Genomic DNA, 18,987 nt, shown 5'->3' with positions numbered 1-18,987 from the left:
TACCACCCCTATCAATACTAAGATTTACATGAAAAATCACTCTAACGCGAAGGGAAAAAACCATGAGACAAGCAAAAAAATAGATTTATCATAAAAATAATGAACATATAAATCTTAGGATCTCTCACCAAAAACTCATTCAATAATCACAATAGAATAATAGGAATATAAGGATTAAGATCCAGCTGAATTAATTGGCCACCATGGCTGAATTAAGGACCACCCTCCCCTATTCACGATAAGTTCAAATTCGACCCCCTTATCGGGTTTTTTAATAGCGCGTGTTCCATCTGCAACCACATTTTCGTGTTTTTTTTGTTGGTTGCGAAAGCTGCTGTGGAGCTGGCAACTCATATATCGATGCGACGCAACCCTCGATCAAGCTTCTCACTTCAGCTGCAATTATCTCTGTTTGATCGCCTCAGCGCTCGCATGTATAGATCCCCTTCTTCCTCCTCAGCTGTTTCCCATCGCCATTACTTCCTCTCTCGATATGACCACTGCTTCGTCGTCGCTTCTTCCTTCCCTCGTCCTCTTCCTCGTCCTCCTCGTCGCTCGGTCTTCTCCCGCTCTCTCTGCGTCCGTCGTCGCCCGCCTCCCCGGCTACCCGGGGCCCCTCCCCTTCTATATGGAGACAGGGTTGGTGTCTCTACTCGAACAGAGTTACTCGCTTTAGGCACAGCTGCATCACGGTCGCTTATCGTTTGCTTGCTGTGCAGGTATGTGACGGTGGACGAGGTCAACGGCGCCGAGCTATTCTACTACTTCACAGCGTCGGAGGGTGACCCCAGCCAGGATCCTCTCCTGCTCTGGCTCACCGGCGGCGATCGCTGCTCTGTCTTCAGCGGCTTGGCCTTCGAACTAGGTGAGTCCTGACTCCTTCAGCATCCAATCGATTAACGTTGTATCTTCTTCCTCCAATTCTTTGCTCTGCTTTTGTCGGCAGGTCCCGTGAAGTTTGTGATTTCTGAGTACAATGGAAGCATACCAACTCTCACTTATAACCCTTATTCTTGGACTAAGGTTAGAAGCTCTGCTCCGGCTTCTTTTTATATTTTGATTCTTATATTTAGAATTATTTTTTGTTAGTATTCTGATTCTTAGACTTAAAAAATTTATATTGAAATCTTTATAGTTATAAAAGTGAAACACTCAAGTTAATTTACTCTAACGATATCTGTTTTACTATTGGAAATACGAAAATAATAGATAAAAAGATAATTTCAACATTTCGGTAGCGGATGGTGACATCATTGGGGGCCCCGGGTAACTGCTATGGATGAGGAGAATGACGACGAAAGATGAGGGTCGCTCTGTAATTGCATGATGCTGACACAAATTTAGAGCGATGAATAGGCCACTCACTGCGTCGACGTCAATGTAATTACCGAGTGGTGAAAGAATCACTTGGCATCTACATTAGTGCCAACACAAATGTAGAGCAATGTCGCTCTACGTTTGCGTCGGCGACAACTACACATTTGTCAAGAGGCACAACTCTGTATTTACGTCATTGCTCTATATCTACGTTGACAACTGATACAGATATCGAGCAATCCTTTTGTCGCTCGACAACTATATCGATGTCGATGCAAATGCAAATCAGCCTCACCTCTCGTCGGTGCTCTCCTCATCCACAATAGCCACCTGCGACCTCCAATTATGCCATCCACCATCACCAATTTGAACGTTGAAATTAATTTTTTCACTCAATATTTTTTGTTTGCATTGGTAAAATCGACGACGTTAGGATAAATAGAGTTAAATATTTCACTTTCATAACTATAGAGATTTTAATATAAATTTCTTAAATCTAGGGACTGAAATACTAAAAAGATCTAATTGACTACAAGAGAGTAATATATAATTAGTCCCTCTCTCTCTCTGGTTAACCATATGTGTGTCGTAGGTCTCTAGCATTATCTTTGTAGATTCTCCTGTTGGGGCTGGGTTCTCATTTTCAAGGGATGATGAAGGTTATGATATCGATGACACAGCTGCTTCCATGCAAGTACACAAGTTTCTGGTGAAGGTAGGCGTACATGTCTTTGAACGTGCATCAGATTAAAAGCAGAAGATGGTAATCCTATCCTGTTTCTTTCTCTGCTCCTGTAGTGGTTTATCGATCACCCACAATATCTTCCAAATCCACTGTACATCGCTGGTGATTCATATGCTGGCATATATGTGCCCTTGGTAGCTCAAGCCATATCACAAGGTAATAAAGTTTGGATAGTATTCTGCTCATGCACTACTAACTCTTTGGCAACACAGATAATGAAGCTGGGCTGCAGCCGCACCTTAATCTCAAGGTAATTATTAGTTTGCCTAATAGAAACCTGTTTTATTGATCGATAAAATATCAATTTTACATTTTAATTTCTTTGAACCAGTAACATTCCAGACTCATTTTTGGTTTCCATTGATGAATTGTGTGGGCTGATTGGCTCAGGGTTACATACTTGGCAACCCTGCAACAGGCGAAAAGATCGACCGTAACTCTCGGATCCCATATGCTCATGGAATGGGGATCATATCAGATGAAATGTTTGAAGTAATTACTCTCGCAGTAGCACCCTCAGTTTAGCTATGTATTTGTCATAGCTTCACACATACTTTCTCTTTTCCAGTCGACGCAGAGAAATTGTGATGGACAAGATTATCGTTATCCTACTACTACTCTATGTTCTAAATCTCTCGATGCTGTTGAGAAGGTGAGAGAAGGTCGTTCATTATCCTACTACATATCTACCAAAGAAAGTTTAGATATAATGTGCATCAAATGCAGTTCTTCTCGGAGATTATGAAGCCTTACATTCTGGACCCTAAGTGTGCCTTCGTATCTCCGAAGCCAGAGGCCACGGTTGCAGATAGAAGAACAATGGAGGAGTCAGACATAAAGCTCCTTAAGCCACCACCTCTGCCACCTCTCTATTGCAGAGTAAGTTGATCCATCTTTACAAGTGTTTGCGACCTGCTCTACAGATTTCACCATGCGGTTGGACATCTCGTCTTATGCAAACATCGTGCAACCAGTGATTTATGTTTACAGGGAATAATTCAAACTAGGATTTTTGATATTCTATGTTTTATTGATTTGATGACTTTGTTTACTGCAGACTTATGCTTATGTTCTATCCTATTACTGGGCAAATAACAAAGTCACTAGGGAGGCTCTTCACATAAAGAAGGTAATCAATTTTCCTTACTTTGAAATGTAATTCTTCATTGCCAAGGTCACAAGAGAATTTTGTCTAATTATAAATACAGATTGATACGCAATCTATAAAGGTTAGGCTAAAGAAAATCGATATAAAACAGACCACCAATAGATATAAATAGTAAATTATTGGGTCCAGCCTTTAGGTGAGTTTGGATGGGATGATTTGAGTCTAAATCTAATTTATTAAAAAAAAATAGAGACGAAGAGAGAGGAGAGAGAAAGTTAGGTTTTGAGGCTTTTGTTAGATGATCAAGCGGTTAAATTTCGTCAGTTTTGATTTAAATTTTAGGTGAAGAATCCTTGCATAACGGTGCCGATCTATAGTTTATTCTATTTGAGATGCTTTTCTGCTATACCCACTGTGTGAAATTTAAAATTTTCCTTTCATGAAATCCATATATGAAAATGATGATAATATGTTATTGTTGAGCTAACATCTACATTCTTGATGTTATTCTGGAGAAGACTTATTATAAACATGTTATCATTATTGGTGATAGTGGATTACAATCCTATGATTTTTTTCGTATTGGATTTTTCACGTAAAAATTCAGTGTCTTATTTTGTAATTGAATCATTGTTCTACTATTTATACTGCTGTGGTTAATATTTGTTTTTGGTAACAAGTTGATATTTTGATGAAGAACTATTTTGATACACAAAGAGGGAAAAGAATTATTCCGTTATAATAATTTTTTCAAACATAAATTATTATTAAATATCCACCTAAACTATCATTCACAAGTTGGTTTTGTTATGTACTCCTTACCTCACAAAAAGGGTTGAGTGCAGGGAACGAAGGAGGAGTGGAGGAGGTGCAATGAGGACTTACCCTTCAGAAAAGAGGTCAAAAGCACTATAAAGTATCATGCAAACCTCACTAGAAGAGGTTACCGTGCTTTAGTATACAGGTGAATCCTTGGGCATAAGTTCTTGTCATCTTCGTCTCCAAGAAATCGTGCTGAACATCGGTATCATGGCGTCTTCATGCAGCGGAGACCATGACCTGGTCGTACCATTTCTTGGAACGATGGCATGGATAAAATCTCTGAACTACTCCATTGTGGATGACTGGAGATCATGGCATGTCGACGGTCAAGTTGCTGGGTGAGATTGGATGTCAAATTTTCCTGCACACTCTCTATTGATCTGATGACGATCGTCTTTTGTTTCCTCAGATACACAATGACATACGTCAACAATCTGACATTTGCAACTGTTAAGGTTGAGATCTTGCAGAGTATCTTTAGAACTCTGTTTGCACTGAAAAATGAAATGTAAATAGCTCATAAGAACTGCCTGTTTGTACAGAATGGTGGCCACACAACTCCAGAGTACCGGCCGAAGGAATGTCTTGCCATGATTCGAAGGTGGATCTCTTACCAGCCTCTGTGATATGCTCGAATTGGATTCTGGCTCACATTTGAGCTGCAAAGAATGTTGTCTGGTTATTTGTTCCAGTATCTATCATTTATGGTGAAGTTGGAGCTTCATGTTGTTGCTGGTTGACTCGTGATGAACTTTCTGCTTTGTTTCTTGAACAGCTTTTGCAACTCAGCTCGATCATGCTGTGCCAAGTGATGTTGTTGTTGCTGGTTGATTTGTGATGAACTTTGTGCTTTGTTTATCGGACTACTTTTGCATCGCAGCTCAATCTTGATGTGCCAAGTGATGTAGTTGTTGCTGGTTGGTTTGCGATGAACTTTGTGCTTTGTTTCTCGGACTACTTTTGCATCGCAGCTCAATCTGGATGTGTCAGGTGATGTAATGCACTACAGTTCATGAGTGTTTCTGAGCATTGCATTCACAGTACTGGTGATCTCATGTTTCTCTGTGGATAATTGTGGAAGAAGAACATGAACCAGTCAAGACAGCTTCTATCAGTACTCCTCTTGCCTTTATTTTCCTCTCTTGTTCCTCCTTGCAGAATCTGGTTTGGGCATTTCTGCAAACACATTCCGTGCAGGCTATACGCGAGGGGGCCAGAAATGGCCCACGCTGTTTAATGGGCCAAGAAGACTCCATCACAGTTCTGGAGGCCCGATAAGAATACCGATACTTCGATTTCTATGCCTCTTTTTGCCCCCACTCTGTTTGGTATCTCTGTCGATCTCCCAACTCTTCCTATCCTGTGTGTGTATGGAAGAAGCAACCAACCAACTCATGATGCTCCGCTACCACCGTCCCACCTAACCCTCCCGTCTTCTTTGGGTTCAGATCTCAGCTCTGGAATTCTCCACCGGATCGACTGGGGTTCCTCTTGCCCTTGGATCTTGGTGTATGGTATGATTCTGCCACAATGCAGCTGAGGGTTTCCTCCTTCGAGGACGTCAAGGAGTCGGCGCAGCCGAGGGCCGCCCAGCCCCGGGTCTTTCTGCTGCCGCTGCTCAAGATCTTCCTCCCCTTATTCGCCCTCGTCGCCGTCGGCTTCTCGGTCTTCGGCGTGTACGTGACCCGGCGCATCGGCGTCCTCCCGGCGGCGGCCGTGGGCGGCCTCTTCCGGCCCCTTTGCGTCGAGGAGCGGCCCAGCCTCGACCGCTGGGTCCGGCCTCCGGCCGACCTGATGCACTCGATGAACGACGAGGAGCTCTTCTGGCGCGCGTCGTGGGTGCCGCAGGTGAAGAAGTACCCCTTCAAGAGGGTTCCCAAGGTCGCGTTCATGTTCTTGACCAGGGGGCCTCTGCCTCTCTCTCCTCTCTGGGAGAAGTTCTTCAGAGGGCACGAGGGCCGGTACTCCATCTACGTCCACGCGCTTCCGTCTTACCAGGCCAACTTCACCTCGGCCTCCGTCTTCTACGAGAGGCAGATCCCTAGTAAGGTATCCTATCCTATACATTTAGCCATGAAAAGAATTGGAGCTTTTGTCACACGACACTTTTATGGCTCCCATTGGTTTGTCTTGTGCACCTCATCCTTCATTGCATTGTCGATCATCCATAATAATGCATTGAACTCGGAGAATTTGATTATGAGGTTGGATTTGCACAATATCCACCTACATTTAACCACATTTCGATGAAATTTAGGTAAGTTTACTTGTTCTTCAGACCATCTTTCGATCCATTTGGAGTTAAGCATAGATCCTACATGTAAGGTTGCCTTGTGCTAATGGTTCTCTTGGACTATGCTATACAAGGATGAATTGTGCTAGTGGTCTATCCGACATGGTTCTGATTATGATCTTCTAAAGATGCGTCCATGTCCAACAATGTCTGCTTCATGTATATCGTGCCTACGTTCTGGTGCTGTTTGAGTTAAACTATGGTTACATGTTCAGGTATAAGTTTCCATTACTTATATGATTTGTGAGGTTGGCTTTCTAATTTAAGGGTCTTTTGTGCTCGTTATGAGATTTTGGTTCTTATGTTAGGCGACCACCTAAGTAGACCTTAAAGTGTTAGGACTTATATAAGTCCAAGTCGGTGGGTTTTTTGTTTTCTTGTCTTTTATCCCTCATCAAAGAACTGTGATAGAATCCAAGCTTTTTCAGAAAGCCATTCGATGAAGGCTTTATTGTATGGTTCAGTCGGCTAATTTCTCTCTTTTGGTTGTCTACTTAGTTAAAAAAGTCATACCAATTACCAAGTTGAATTGCCCACAGGTTGTCAAGTGCTAACCTTCTCAAAACCAGATGTATGCAAACAGTAGGTTTGACCCTGTTCTTGTAGTCTCGGTTGTTACCAACGGAGTGTTCAACTTCTGTTTATTAGATATCAATTATTGTAGGGGCGTGTTAATAGCCTATTTGTTAATTGAGTTTAATAAAGAACTTGACAGTGGAAGAGAGAGCAAAAGAAAGGGACAAAAGAGGAAGAGGGAGGAAATAAAAAAAGAAATTGATTATAGCAATTGCTGCTTCCAACATAATGCAGATTTTCAATTTCTGATGTAACACACCCTTTCTATGTGACTTGTATTGGATTTCTGTTTTTGCTTTATCCTATGATTTTTCGAAAATTTCAGGAGGAAAAGAAGTAGCTGACTGTGCCCTATTTAATTGCACTAATTTCAAAACTCAAGGACTATAGAGTTCGAGATCTTAGAAATTGGGGTTGGAAGTAGGATCATCGATTAAAAAAGAAACTTGGGATCACATCAATCAAATCTGACTACATGGATCAAAGGAATGGGTTTTGTTAATTTTTTTGACTGTTTGGTTCAAATCTTTAAAATATTGATTTATTTTACATCTGTGAAGTTAAATTTCAAGTGAAGATAATATTTTAGATTTTTGTTTTTTTTTTATTCTGATGATATGATGGCTATGTAAAATTACAACTTCAGATATGTGCTATATCATGTTTTTATGATAGGCTCCATGCAATGCTTGCCTTTTATCATATATTTATATGGCTCCTACTAAATATTACATGCAATTTCATACTATGTATTTGTTACCTTCTATACAAAATATGTAATTGTATATGATATTTGTGTGATATATAGATTGTCTTGTACAGTATTAGGTATAATACCTAGCTATCTGACCAACAATTGGAGATCCCATCTCTTCTGCGACATATCAGGTCGACATGATCGATCCCGAGTTGAATCGGTTGATATTTGAAACCTTGTTTCAGTTCTTTTAAAAATCACAATGAAGGCCTAAGCATAGCCAAACACCTACTGGTCGTAGGGAGTGGTTGATCTTTAATTCGGCAAGCCTATTAGGTTAGATTTGAGCAATATTCAAAAAAGGTAGCCAGAGTTCAGTCAAACTTTCCAAATAATTGGAAAAATAAATATTTTGTATGACTAGATAAATTTGATTTAATCTAACCCTTATTCTCTTGTACCGCATTGTACAGACTCCTTATACTTTGACACTTGGTACAATGTAGAGTGATCAACTTATACATTGTTGTTACGGTCAGTCTTCAAAAGACAGCAACTTTTATTGATTAGTTGTATGTAATAAGATTGCATGTATGAGATGGCAGGAAGTCAACATCATTTACCTAGATATCCATTATACCAGACAAATGGATCTATGAATTATCATTGAATCCAATCCGATCTCCATGCTCTTTTTGTATTAACGTAAACATCTGATCGACAGGTGTCTGAGTGGGGACAGATGAGCATGTGCGATGCTGAAAGAAGGCTCCTTGCAAATGCACTACTTGATATATCAAACGAATGGTTTGTCCTGTTGTCAGAGTCGTGCGTTCCGTTGTTGAGTTTCAACATTACCTACCAGTACTTGATAAGATCAAGGTATAGCTTTGTGGGGGTGACTGATGATCGAGGTCCATATGGAAGGGGAAGATATAATGCGAGTATGGCACCAGAAGTGACCATCGAACAATGGCGCAAGGGGTCTCAGTGGTTCCAAGTTAAGAGGAAACTGGCTGTGAGCATAATCAAGGACACCACTTACTATCCAAAATTTGAGAAGTTCTGCAGGCCACACTGTTATGTGGACGAACATTACTTCCCCACGATGCTCGCGATACAATCGCCTAATCTACTGGCAAACAGAAGCCTTAGTTGGGTAGACTGGTCAAGAGGCGGCGCTCACCCAGCGACCTTCGGCAAGGTCGATGTAACAGAAGCATTTCTTAAGAGAATTATTGGGGGCCGAAACTGTTCATACAATGACCAACCTTCACGGATCTGTTACCTTTTCGCAAGGAAGTTCGCTCCAAGTTCGCTGGGGCCTCTGTTACAATTGGCACCCATTCCGCTCGGACTTGGCTAGTGGCAGCAATGCCAAGGACAAGATGTTTCAGTTTCACAAATGCTTGTCGACTCCGATTTCAGGAGATCCGTTGACATCCAATCTGTTGGAGATTCAGAAAGCTTCTTTCGGTAGCGAAACCATGTATAGTGTTTTTCTTCTTTCTTTTGACACAGTCCTTGTCACAATTTTTCTCTGTATAGCAAAGAACCAATTATTCGTTTTACACTATGTAAGTCGCCGGGTTTCATGTGGATGAAACAATTTCTTTTGATATGTAACTTACTTTTTTCCTTAGCATATGCTTTTTGTCCAGTTTACAGTGAGCTTTTCAGGATTGTAAAATCGATCTGCCCCATGCCATCCGATACAGTGATTTCCAACTTCTCATCATCATAAACTATATTCTCGAGTGTTGAGCTCGATGCTTTTGCAAGGTGATTCACAAGACATCTTCCATACCCAACTAGTTTTGATCCAGTTTACTTGGCTCAACTTTGTGTATCAGAAGCAAAGCAAAAGCTATCTTTATTCCTTGGATTTGTCTCCAAGTGTGTTCCTTATAATACCTAAGAGACCAAAATTCCATTGCGGAGTCCTTTGTTGCACGCACGCATCTCTTTCCGAATTCTTTGGGCCCATTCATTGCTTGCACTGATTCTTTAAAGCATTCATGGTGGCTGTCAGATGTCAACTGGAAGAAAGGTGAGTTAGAAGACTCGACCATATTTCTACTTGGTTTTGTGTTCCTTCATGGCTTCCTAGTAGTATCTTGTTCGTCTTCCCGAGGATTCTTCCTCAGGTGTCTCATGCACTTCTGCAAATGAATTGCCGCCAGCTTATCGGGATTCGAGTCGGCATGCTCGGATTCCCAAATTGGCACCTAATCTCCACGGAGGAGACGGTCGTCATCGATCCCCACTTTGGGATGGATGGATGGATGCGTTTGCCCAACTCGCCTTCCAATAATAACCACAGGATGGAACCAATGGAGGAGTGCGAGCTTTGTCCTGCCCAAGGTGGAATCCAGCTTCCAAAGCGATTCCATCGACGGGATTTGGTTCTCTTCCCTACACTCAACCGGCGTGATGCATGGTGAGGACTTCCCCGCCGTCTCGGGATTCTTCTGGCACAGTGATGCAGGTAATCCTCCGCTGCACCCACCTTCCTCCCTCTCCCTCGATTCGACTGCTGGAAAGATGCATCGACCACAGCAAAAGGTGAAAGCGATGGCGGCCTGCAATTGGAAGACGATGTTTCCAAGACTTGGACTATCGGACAAGCACGTTAGCATCTTCGGATGGAGTAGTCATGCTGGCTCATTAACAATGGCTTCTCCTCACGTTTCTTCTGCTGAGCGCAGCCCCTTTCGGTGTTCGACAGCATGTGTTGCATGATTTGTTAGCTGGTTACATGCACGTCATGATCACTTGGCTACGTACGTCAATGGCAGGGCTGGAGGTCGCGCAACCAAACAGTTAGAAGGCGAAGGTTTAGCTTTGGTTATTGATAGAGAGTATATAATTAGTCAATCGTCATATTTAACATGAAAGAAGAAGAGGTAGCCACCTTCTACCCATTTATCCATGTGAATAAGGGTTCAAGACAGATAATTATAAATTATTATTTTTTTATTACCTGTATGGATAAAAAGATTATTAGAATCGATTAAAAAATATCTTTCACATAATATTTAATGAAATATTCTATCGTTTTACAATCAAATATAAAAGTTCGGGATCATCTTTTTAACTATTTATGTCCACACTTATATATTTCTAAGTGTGATTGGGTTGAAAAATCTCTCCAGACCTTAATCTCCGTACATATGACAATTCGGAAGTTTGACATTTCTATTTTAAAAACACTTTGAACAATCTTGCATTCGGAGTAATCAAGACGTCGATGACTTTTTCCTTCTAGCGGTTTGAAATGCTTAGTGTTATACTAATATTCTATTTAAACTCATTTAATAATATAACATATTTAATTTTTAAAAAAACTAGGTAAGCTATTTAAGATTTATATGCATATTTATTTCCTTTTGGCAACTATGAAACATAAAAGGAAGTCCCTATTTTTTTTCATAAATTTTTAATTATATAAAAGACATTGAAACTTTGGTCTCCTAACCCTTAGGGTTACGATATAGGAGATGTGATACACACTTTTATTTTATCAACGTTTTAATTTCATATGACGAACACCCTATTTCCATCTTACATACATGCCATCATCATTTGGTTGATGCGTCGTTTTCACTTGATCGACATGTTAATAGGGATCAATGAGGATATCAACATGAGAACAATTATGCAACCTTAATAGAAATATTAACTTGATAGATTGATACTCCATAGATCTTGGTTCGACGAAGGATCCTACTATGGACGAATGATGCACATAATTGTTTATGGATTGACTATGATCTCAACCCAACCATTAGCTACCATATTATAAAAAGATTTTTGATTATGGACGATTGAATATACTTATTTATTTCGATGATAAACCAAATCGCTTAAACTCTAACTAAATTAAACATCAAAGGGGTCTTTTTGGGTATGTCCCCAAAATAATTTTCCTTGAATCCCTTAATTTTTTGACACCTTAATTTAGAAATCTATCTTGATCGGCTTTCAGATAATCATAATCATAAAATCATTTAATAATTTAAATATCGGAGAAATTTCGTAATCATAAATTCACATTGACGGTAGAAAACAAAATACTAAAAAATATCACACTAATATGAATGAAATGATGATTAACTTAATTAATAAAAACTTTGACAGATTATATTAAGAGAAATACACGGCTATAGCCGCGTCTACTTCTACTGCGTCTCAAAACAATGAATCATTTAAAAAACGAGTTGACTTTCGATTTCCTGTGGTTGACCAACAAAAATCCTCCTTCACCCATCGATCGCTGCCGTATGGTTTGACTTTTCTACTTCTGTCGCATCTGTCATCTTTATTATTGTGATCATAGAAAACATGCTTCCATTAGATTTCTCTCCCAAAATTAATGCGAGGCTTTGCATGGCCATCGTGGGTCAGACTTCCTACGTGGCTTCCATTAGATTTCAATCGCGTCGCCGTCCACTGCAGTTTCCTTGTACGAGAGGAATCGATTCGATTTAGGGGGGTCAAAATAAACGAACCAAATTACTCTAATTTTAATTACATTATGCTTTGATTTTAAACTGTGAAAGCATAATTTTTCTTATAATTTTAAAAATTAAAAAATAAATATATTTGACAATAATTTTTGTGTGAGATGAAATCATCTCAATAGCCTTAAATTTCGCGGTCGGATGGATGCATTGTATGGCAATATCTCATGAGATGTGTCCATTAACGACACATGGAAAGCAAGTAATAAGGATTGAGACGACGGAGCCCCCATAAATATCGCGCTTCCTTCCCCTCCGACGATTCCCACTGCTGCCGTGAGCTCGGAGACGGAGCTCAACTGCAGTCGCCATGGCCTTGCGCAGAGCCCTTCCCCACCGCTTCCTCAACACCGCCAAGGCCTCCTCCTACACCCAGTCCGTAGCCCCACCTCTCCGCTCCTCTTCCTCCGACCCGGTCTTCCTGTACCATCGCCCGGTCTTCCGTACCCCCGTCGGCGTCGAGCTGGTCGACCGCGTCCAGGGCATCGGATCGGGCCGGATCCGCCTGGAGGGGCTGTCCCCGCCGCCTCCTACACCGCCGGATGTCGTCCCGGTGGCGGAGGCGAGGAAGGTTCTGCGGGCGGCGCAGATGGAGGCCGTCCGGACGAGGCTTAGGGGGCTCGGCCGGAGCTGCGTCTCCTACGCGGAGTTCTCCCGGGTCTGCGGCGAGGTCCCGGGCGTCGAGAGCGACGTGGGGCTCGCGAGCGCCTTGGACACGTCCGGCGCCGTCCTCGTCCGCGGGGACGTCGTCTTCCTCCGCCCCGAAACGGTGGGCTTTCTCCTTCCTTACGTCAGCTTTCGTCAAAATAAATAAATAAGCAAATAATAAAAAGCAGAAAAGAGGATGCATTTCATCAAACAGAATACCAGCATTCGTATGTATGTATCCCTCTTGACTCGCAATGCGCTCGACGTGTTCGACACCGATCTCTTCCAGGTAGCGCAGGCGATCGAGAGCATGATTCCGGCGCCGTTGGCCCAGCGGAGCGAGGCGCGGGCGAAGGAGCTGAACGAGATGGAAGCGAGGAAGGTGTCGATCGACGCCGAGGCGGCGGCGCTGGTGAAGCGGGAGATGCGGTGGGGTCTGGGCGTGCTGGCGCTGCAGACCGCCGGCTTCATGCGGCTCACCTTCTGGGAGCTGTCGTGGGATGTGATGGAACCCATTTGCTTCTACGTCACCTCCGTCTACTTCATGCTCGGATACGCCTTCTTCCTGAGGACGTCGAGGGACCCCTCCTTCGAGGGCTTCTTCCGCGCCCGCTTTGCCGCGAAGCAGAAGCGGCTCATGAAGACCCACAGCTTCGACATGGACAGGCTTAATGAACTCCGGCGAGGAGCGACGACGCCGGCCAAGGAGTCGTGTGACTGTCATCAGAGGATCGACTTCGTCGAGCCTGTGCATTAACTCTCAATCGTTGCGTCCTGTTCTTTCTATTGCACCGTACAGGTCGAGCAGGCAGTGCATCTCTCTCTTTGTCTCTGTGAAATCAATGTAAGCCGCAGCTTTGCCGCAGCAGCAGCATAACGTACTCGAGTGTTGTTCCCTTGACGCAACAGAAGCTGCCTGCCATTGACATGTGCATGAGCTCCGGAATTGGGAGCACCGAACGTACGCATCAAACATTTCAATGGTTCTCGGATCTTATTCTCGTGGCCTTGTGTGGGATATATGTCTCGACCACCGTCCACGAAACAGAGGCCAAAGAAAGTACTACTACTTACTGTTCGTTGGCCATCAAATTAGGCTGTCGAGCTTCTGCAAGAATAAATTCCTCATGTCCACGAGATCGTTCGAGAAGTACCAAAAGACAAGCAGGACAGGGAGATTACTGTTAGATTTTAAGCTCACTAGATGAGGAGACTCTCTTCTTAGAGAGAGATTCTGTGGAGAGAGAAACCAAGAGGAAGGAGAAAGAAGCAGAACGGCAAGGAAGTCGATTTCTCTCTCACCTTCTTCTCCATAGAAACTTTCACCGATGCATTACCAACTAGTCTGGGTGGTGTAGTTGGTCATCACGCTAGTCTCACACACTAGAGGTCCCCGGTTCGAACCCGGGCTCAGACATTGACATTTGATTTTGCATTTATATTATTATGCTTTGGTCAAATGTCACACTTGTATACCAATATTTTCTTCAATAAAATAATTATTGAATCAAAAGAATAAATCTGCTGTTAGTAGTCTGAATCACTTTGTAGTCATTGATGGAGGTATCCAAAGAGCCCGTCATTGTCTAAATATTGGACACAAAAAAATGATTTATACACAGCATTCATGCATATAATTTCAGGATCTAATAACTCATGAGGTTCTCAAAATAAAGCACTGCAGCACCCATGCAACTGCACTGCACTGTGGGGCTACAAGCCACCGAAACTCCATAAAACAAAACCACATCCATGTCTACTATGCAAAATGATCGATAGAATATAGGTTGCCATTGCCTACCTACTACATTCAACAATCACAACATGCAATATGGAAACAACTAGTGAAATGGGACAGCGATTGCCAAGGTCAGCAACAGAGGACCCACATACATCAGAGTTTAGAGGTACAACAGTTTACTAGCTTAACATTATTCTGTATAACGTAATGCAGTACATGCAGCGCAGCTTGCTTTGATGAACAACAAATCGCTCCAGGTTTTGTCTCGAGCTATACTAATTGCAAGGGTTCTTCGTGTTTGATGTCGAAGATCTTGACCAGTGTTTCCTCCACAGCCTGCTTACACCAGATGAGAATGTTACTAAAGGCACTCGAAAGATGTGTTTACAAGGTTTTCTAACAATGGTTTACAGTTTGGGGCAATTAACCGATGATAGACTGGAATATAAGGTCTCAGAAAATATTTCAACATGCAAAATGCTGAGAATTGCAGAAGCAGCATCTTAAGTTGGGAAGAAAGAAGGGCCCTTCAAGAAGGAAATATCATCAGAAGTGCTGGTGATTTTCTTGAAATATAACTTCCTTCCGGTACCCAAGACCATAACAAACTTGAGCAAGATTCTGAATTTTCATGGAGCTTTAACTATGGGGGATCATTTTGTTTCTTGTCCTTTTGGTTCTGCACCATGCCTATGAGTTTTCTGCATGCAATCATTTTAGCATGAATTGCCTCTCACGTTCGGAGCCATTTTCCATAATTATATGGAAGGGAAACCTATGTTGTTCTTATTAGAGACATTTAAGCATTAACAAGACAGTAGACTATGTTTAAGAATCCATTTTTTACCAAAATAAGGTAGGGAATATAAGTATGTAGATATTGATCATTTCACTCTATCAGGATGATAGTTCCTAAATGACTTCTGTGCAATTATTGCTTATTAAGAAGTCCCAAGTTTCAAAGTCTTCCATTTTGATGAGTTGGGTAAACCTCCTCACATCACCCAGAATAATGCCAATACTGACGAGAAATAAATCGCCATCATAGAGGCAAAGAAACTGGCAACTAAACTTTAGAAAATTCAACTAAATTTGTGACTTTATGCAATTGATGGATTCACCTCTAGCATGGTTAGACTCCAAGGCGAGGAAATCTCTTCATGACTAGTATACTAAAACAACTGTTTAACACCTGAGATATAATTCATCTAAATTACCTTGTCAGGAGTAGAAGCACCTGCGGTCACTCCAATTGTTATTGGACCGGAAGGTAACCAATTTTCTTTCTCAACAAGTTCTCCATGCTGCTGACACAGATAGACAAAGTCATAACGAATTATAGTAAAGAAGTCCCACAGCTAAAAGCGATACAGTAGAATAAATCTAATAAAAAAATGTAACTATAAAACTTACATTTAACTTATAACTTATCCTGTTTCCTGGTCCAATTCTCTGCTCACTGTCAATCCAATAAGATGGAATTCCCTTGAGCTCAGCAATCTCTTGTAGATGTGAAGTATTACTGGAGTTCCATCCACCAACTACTAGAATTAGATCAAGTTTCTCTTCCACCAGCTTGTACATAGCATCTTGTCTTTCCTGATACCTCACAGGTTATGTTGCAAGAGGGAAATAACATCAGTAATAAATAATTTCAAGAAAATCACATAAAGAGTTATTTATCATATCTAGCAACTTGCTTCCAAACAAATACAGAAGAGAACTAAGGTAAAATCCAACAAGAAAATCTGCACGCACGCACGCACCACGCATGCACCACGCGCGCGCGCGCGCACGCACGCACGCACGCACGCACGCACACACACACACACACATATTTGTGTGTGTGTGTGAGGAACAACAAGAAACTCACAAAGCAACTCAAAAGTGATTTGAGATATGGCACTCTCCATGATTTCTTGTTCAAATCATACAAGAAAGCAGTCAAAATTAAGTGGATTTTTGTTAAATAACTGGTGTAGGAATTCTCCACAAAATAGCCCAGCATATTTATTCGTGGTATTATATCTATGTAGCATCCAACTTTTTATCCTGGCTATGACATGCATATCTCATCCTTATCTCACCAATCAATTGTCTTTACTTGCAAAAAATTAGGCCAAGAACCCCAGCTTCCTTCACAAAACATAGTAAAAATTTGTCCATAAATCAATGAAAATGTTAGGTAATATTATAAAGCAGAGAACAAAATTCCTTATCACTGGAATAGTAGAGAACAAGTGAAAAGGAATGACTTTAACTATATGACAAGGGAAAATTGGCTTAGCAGATTCAGTAAAGTTCCCCCTTAAAAAAAAGGGAATTCAGTAAAGTTACCTGAGTGGCATCACAAATGGTTTTGAAGCTAACAAAGTGCTCATTGATGTTCTCCACTCCATATTTTCTCATCATGGTCTTCTCAACCAGTTTACCTGAAAACTCAAAAGTGTTACATTCGAGTGGAAACATGAAAAGGTAAATAAAATAATAAGCATCAGATGCATATTAGCTCACCAATTTCCTCTGTTTCACCTTTGAGCATGGTAGTTTGATTTGCAATACCTACTCTGACTAAGTCAACATCAGGATCAAATCCCGCAGAAACCACATACTTGAATTTCTAAAAGTTCAAATGTACATTTGTAAATTTGACCTTTCTTTTGCACCAATAAACTAAAAGAAAGAGCAAAATATACCTGAAGAAATGCTTCTTTTGTTGCGCTAGATCCATCCAACTCCCCACCAAAAATGTAATCACATACGTACAGTGCCTGTTTTGGCAGTTTGTTACATCCAATGTCTCATTTGTAAATACAATTAATATCAAGAAATTCAGTTAATGGAGCTAGTACCTCAGTCATGTTCTTCACAACAATATATTTTCCTGCAAATGAAGCGGTTGCAATGGTCTCTTCATGTGAATATTTGCCATGTATAATTGAAGTATAATCACCCTTCTTGTGCTTCTCAACAGTGTTCCAGACCTTTATGCAAAGTAAGACATAGTAAAAATGCACAACAAATTGAGAAGGGGGAATGAATCTTCGATCCTCTTTTTCTCTGCCAGAAGGAAATTACCTTCGACACCCATGGACAAGTAGCATCAACTAACTGGACCTTCTTTTGACTCAAGGTAAACATCTCATCAACAGCAGCTCCAAATGCTGGCAAAATCACGATGTCACCCTTATCAATGACATCAAATTGTTTCTTGCCATCATCAACGGGAATGTCTCTGACTTCCATCTCTTTCAACCTCTGCAGAGATAGAACAGAGAATAATATCAAGATACGGAAATTTCCTCTAAGCACCACTAATACAGAAATTTCAACATCGGAGCTTTCTTTTTATGTCGAAAGAATCATAATGTATCCAGGATTGAGCTGAAGGCACATTAGGTTATTTAATATTCGAGCTTAGCATGACTATTCTCATATTTAATCTTTCTTTAATGTTTCCACCAGTTTGCTTTTTCCATATACTTGAGCAAAGGAATATTGGGGGTAAATTGGACTTCCTATTCCTTCCAAATCGAAGGTCCCGTTAAAAAGACTAAAAGATTGATATAAAGCATAAGGAATTCTTCAAGATATAGGATATCAACAGAAAATGAATAGAGAATTCCAATACTCAAGCTCGAATCTTGGAACAAGATTCTCACTTTTATCATACCAAACCTTGTTGACCATCGGATTGTGGATGATTTCATTGGTGATCCAAATCCTCTCTTCAGGGAACTGCTTCCTCGCCTCGTAACCAATCTGAACCGCTCGCTCCACTCCCCAGCAGAATCCAAACGCCTCCGCCAGCTTCACCGTCACGTCGCCCCATGTGTACTCGTTGTTGTTCTCCTTCAGCGTCTTAATCACATCACCTGCAATACCGAAACCCTAATGCCGATCAGAAAGTTTTAACACAAGACAGCCCCAATTTCTTCACCCATTCACGACGCCAATTCACGTTCCAGCAAATTCTCATCTTACTAGTGTATTGCTGGTTCATGAGTTCGAGGGTCTCCTTCTTGTGGCCGAACCCGCGTCGGTTGTACTTCTCGCTGCGGGTGAGGTTGTGACGGAAGGCCTTCTTGTCGAAGTCCAAGTTCGCCTCGAGGGCGTCGCCTTCGGCCCCGCCGCATCGGATGGCGAGCGACGGCCTTGCGCCGACCGTCGATCGGACTCCGGAGGAAACAACGAGGCCGGGGAAGAACCGGCTGAGATGCATCGGCATGGCCATCACAGTAGGTGAGCAAGCTGACGAGGGCGGGCGACAAGAGGTACGCGCGGAGTGGAATGTGACGCCCGTCCGCAATTTATCGGCTCGCCTGCCACATCCCAATTCCTAAAGCATTCCCCAATCGTTTTAATAGATCCTTTTTTAACGGGCTATCGGGCGAGCGTGTTAACGGGCTAACTGAATGCTAGTGAACGGCTCCGATCACATTGAAGAATCATCTGGATTACGTGTCCTGATCCCAATAGCTCGAACGCTTCAATGTCCCATCGAAGGATTCGGGTTG

The 18,987-nt window shown here is 41.8% G+C and overlaps 4 protein-coding genes and 1 non-coding gene across 5 annotated transcripts; 4 read left to right on the top strand and 1 right to left on the bottom strand.

Annotated features, from left to right (window-relative positions):
* Window positions 1–291: 291 nt before the first annotated feature.
* On the top strand, window positions 292–4,891 carry LOC135631906 (serine carboxypeptidase-like 18). Its single transcript, XM_065140022.1, has 14 exons — window positions 292–639; window positions 720–865; window positions 947–1,023; window positions 1,910–2,032; window positions 2,116–2,218; window positions 2,275–2,312; window positions 2,453–2,554; window positions 2,631–2,714; window positions 2,789–2,941; window positions 3,120–3,191; window positions 4,016–4,134; window positions 4,217–4,330; window positions 4,402–4,447; window positions 4,535–4,891. The coding sequence occupies exons 1-14, from the start codon at window positions 494–496 to the stop codon at window positions 4,616–4,618; spliced, it is 1,407 nt and encodes a 468-aa protein (XP_064996094.1). The 5' UTR covers window positions 292–493; the 3' UTR covers window positions 4,619–4,891.
* A 151-nt stretch (window positions 4,892–5,042) lies between these two features.
* Window positions 5,043–9,218, top strand: LOC103978798 (glycosyltransferase BC10). The gene is made up of 2 exons (XM_009394730.3): window positions 5,043–6,041; window positions 8,283–9,218. The coding sequence occupies exons 1-2, from the start codon at window positions 5,523–5,525 to the stop codon at window positions 8,922–8,924; spliced, it is 1,161 nt and encodes a 386-aa protein (XP_009393005.2). The 5' UTR covers window positions 5,043–5,522; the 3' UTR covers window positions 8,925–9,218.
* A 3,063-nt stretch (window positions 9,219–12,281) lies between these two features.
* On the top strand, window positions 12,282–13,630 carry LOC103979534 (calcium uniporter protein 2, mitochondrial-like). The gene is made up of 2 exons (XM_009395708.3): window positions 12,282–12,850; window positions 13,019–13,630. The coding sequence occupies exons 1-2, from the start codon at window positions 12,392–12,394 to the stop codon at window positions 13,484–13,486; spliced, it is 927 nt and encodes a 308-aa protein (XP_009393983.2). The 5' UTR covers window positions 12,282–12,391; the 3' UTR covers window positions 13,487–13,630.
* Window positions 13,631–14,072: 442 nt separating this feature from the next.
* On the top strand, window positions 14,073–14,146 carry TRNAV-CAC (transfer RNA valine (anticodon CAC)). Its single transcript has one exon. It is a non-coding gene; the product is annotated as a tRNA-Val (tRNA).
* A 317-nt stretch (window positions 14,147–14,463) lies between these two features.
* LOC135580804 (4-hydroxy-3-methylbut-2-enyl diphosphate reductase, chloroplastic-like) lies at window positions 14,464–18,798 on the bottom strand. The gene is made up of 10 exons (XM_065139924.1): window positions 18,455–18,798; window positions 18,149–18,345; window positions 17,549–17,728; window positions 17,323–17,454; window positions 17,167–17,241; window positions 16,985–17,090; window positions 16,808–16,902; window positions 15,884–16,069; window positions 15,688–15,774; window positions 14,464–14,806 (listed from the first exon to the last, which is right to left on the bottom strand). Exons 1-10 carry the CDS (start codon window positions 18,702–18,704, stop codon window positions 14,741–14,743), a joined length of 1,374 nt encoding a protein of 457 aa, XP_064995996.1. The 5' UTR covers window positions 18,705–18,798; the 3' UTR covers window positions 14,464–14,740.
* Window positions 18,799–18,987: the final 189 nt, after the last annotated feature.

This window comes from Musa acuminata, chromosome BXJ1-3, assembly GCF_036884655.1.
Source record: "Musa acuminata AAA Group cultivar baxijiao chromosome BXJ1-3, Cavendish_Baxijiao_AAA, whole genome shotgun sequence".
Taxonomy (NCBI): domain Eukaryota; kingdom Viridiplantae; phylum Streptophyta; class Magnoliopsida; order Zingiberales; family Musaceae; genus Musa; species Musa acuminata.
Note: the sequence above shows the minus strand (reverse complement) of the source record. Positions and strands in the feature narration are given on the sequence as shown.

What these genes read in the sequence shown, in the direction of transcription:
- LOC135580804 (XM_065139924.1), bottom strand. Translation starts at nt 18,704, where the DNA reads ATGGCCATGCCGATGCATCTCAGCCGGTTCTTCCCCGGCCTCGTTGTT. An exon ending in CTTGTCCATGGGTGTCGAAG is followed by an intron (nt 17,455 to 17,548) that starts GTAATTTCCTTC and finishes CTTTGCATAAAG; the next exon opens with GTCTGGAACACTGTTGAGAA. An exon ending in GGATAAGTTATAAGTTAAAT is followed by an intron (nt 15,775 to 15,883) that starts GTAAGTTTTATA and finishes CTGTGTCAGCAG; the next exon opens with CATGGAGAACTTGTTGAGAA.
- LOC103979534 (XM_009395708.3), top strand. Translation starts at nt 12,392, where the DNA reads ATGGCCTTGCGCAGAGCCCTTCCCCACCGCTTCCTCAACACCGCCAAG. An exon ending in TCTTCCTCCGCCCCGAAACG is followed by an intron (nt 12,851 to 13,018) that starts GTGGGCTTTCTC and finishes GATCTCTTCCAG; the next exon opens with GTAGCGCAGGCGATCGAGAG.
- LOC103978798 (XM_009394730.3), top strand. Translation starts at nt 5,523, where the DNA reads ATGCAGCTGAGGGTTTCCTCCTTCGAGGACGTCAAGGAGTCGGCGCAG. An exon ending in AGAGGCAGATCCCTAGTAAG is followed by an intron (nt 6,042 to 8,282) that starts GTATCCTATCCT and finishes TCTGATCGACAG; the next exon opens with GTGTCTGAGTGGGGACAGAT.
- LOC135631906 (XM_065140022.1), top strand. Translation starts at nt 494, where the DNA reads ATGACCACTGCTTCGTCGTCGCTTCTTCCTTCCCTCGTCCTCTTCCTC. An exon ending in CGGCTTGGCCTTCGAACTAG is followed by an intron (nt 866 to 946) that starts GTGAGTCCTGAC and finishes TTTTGTCGGCAG; the next exon opens with GTCCCGTGAAGTTTGTGATT. An exon ending in AGCTCAAGCCATATCACAAG is followed by an intron (nt 2,219 to 2,274) that starts GTAATAAAGTTT and finishes TTGGCAACACAG; the next exon opens with ATAATGAAGCTGGGCTGCAG.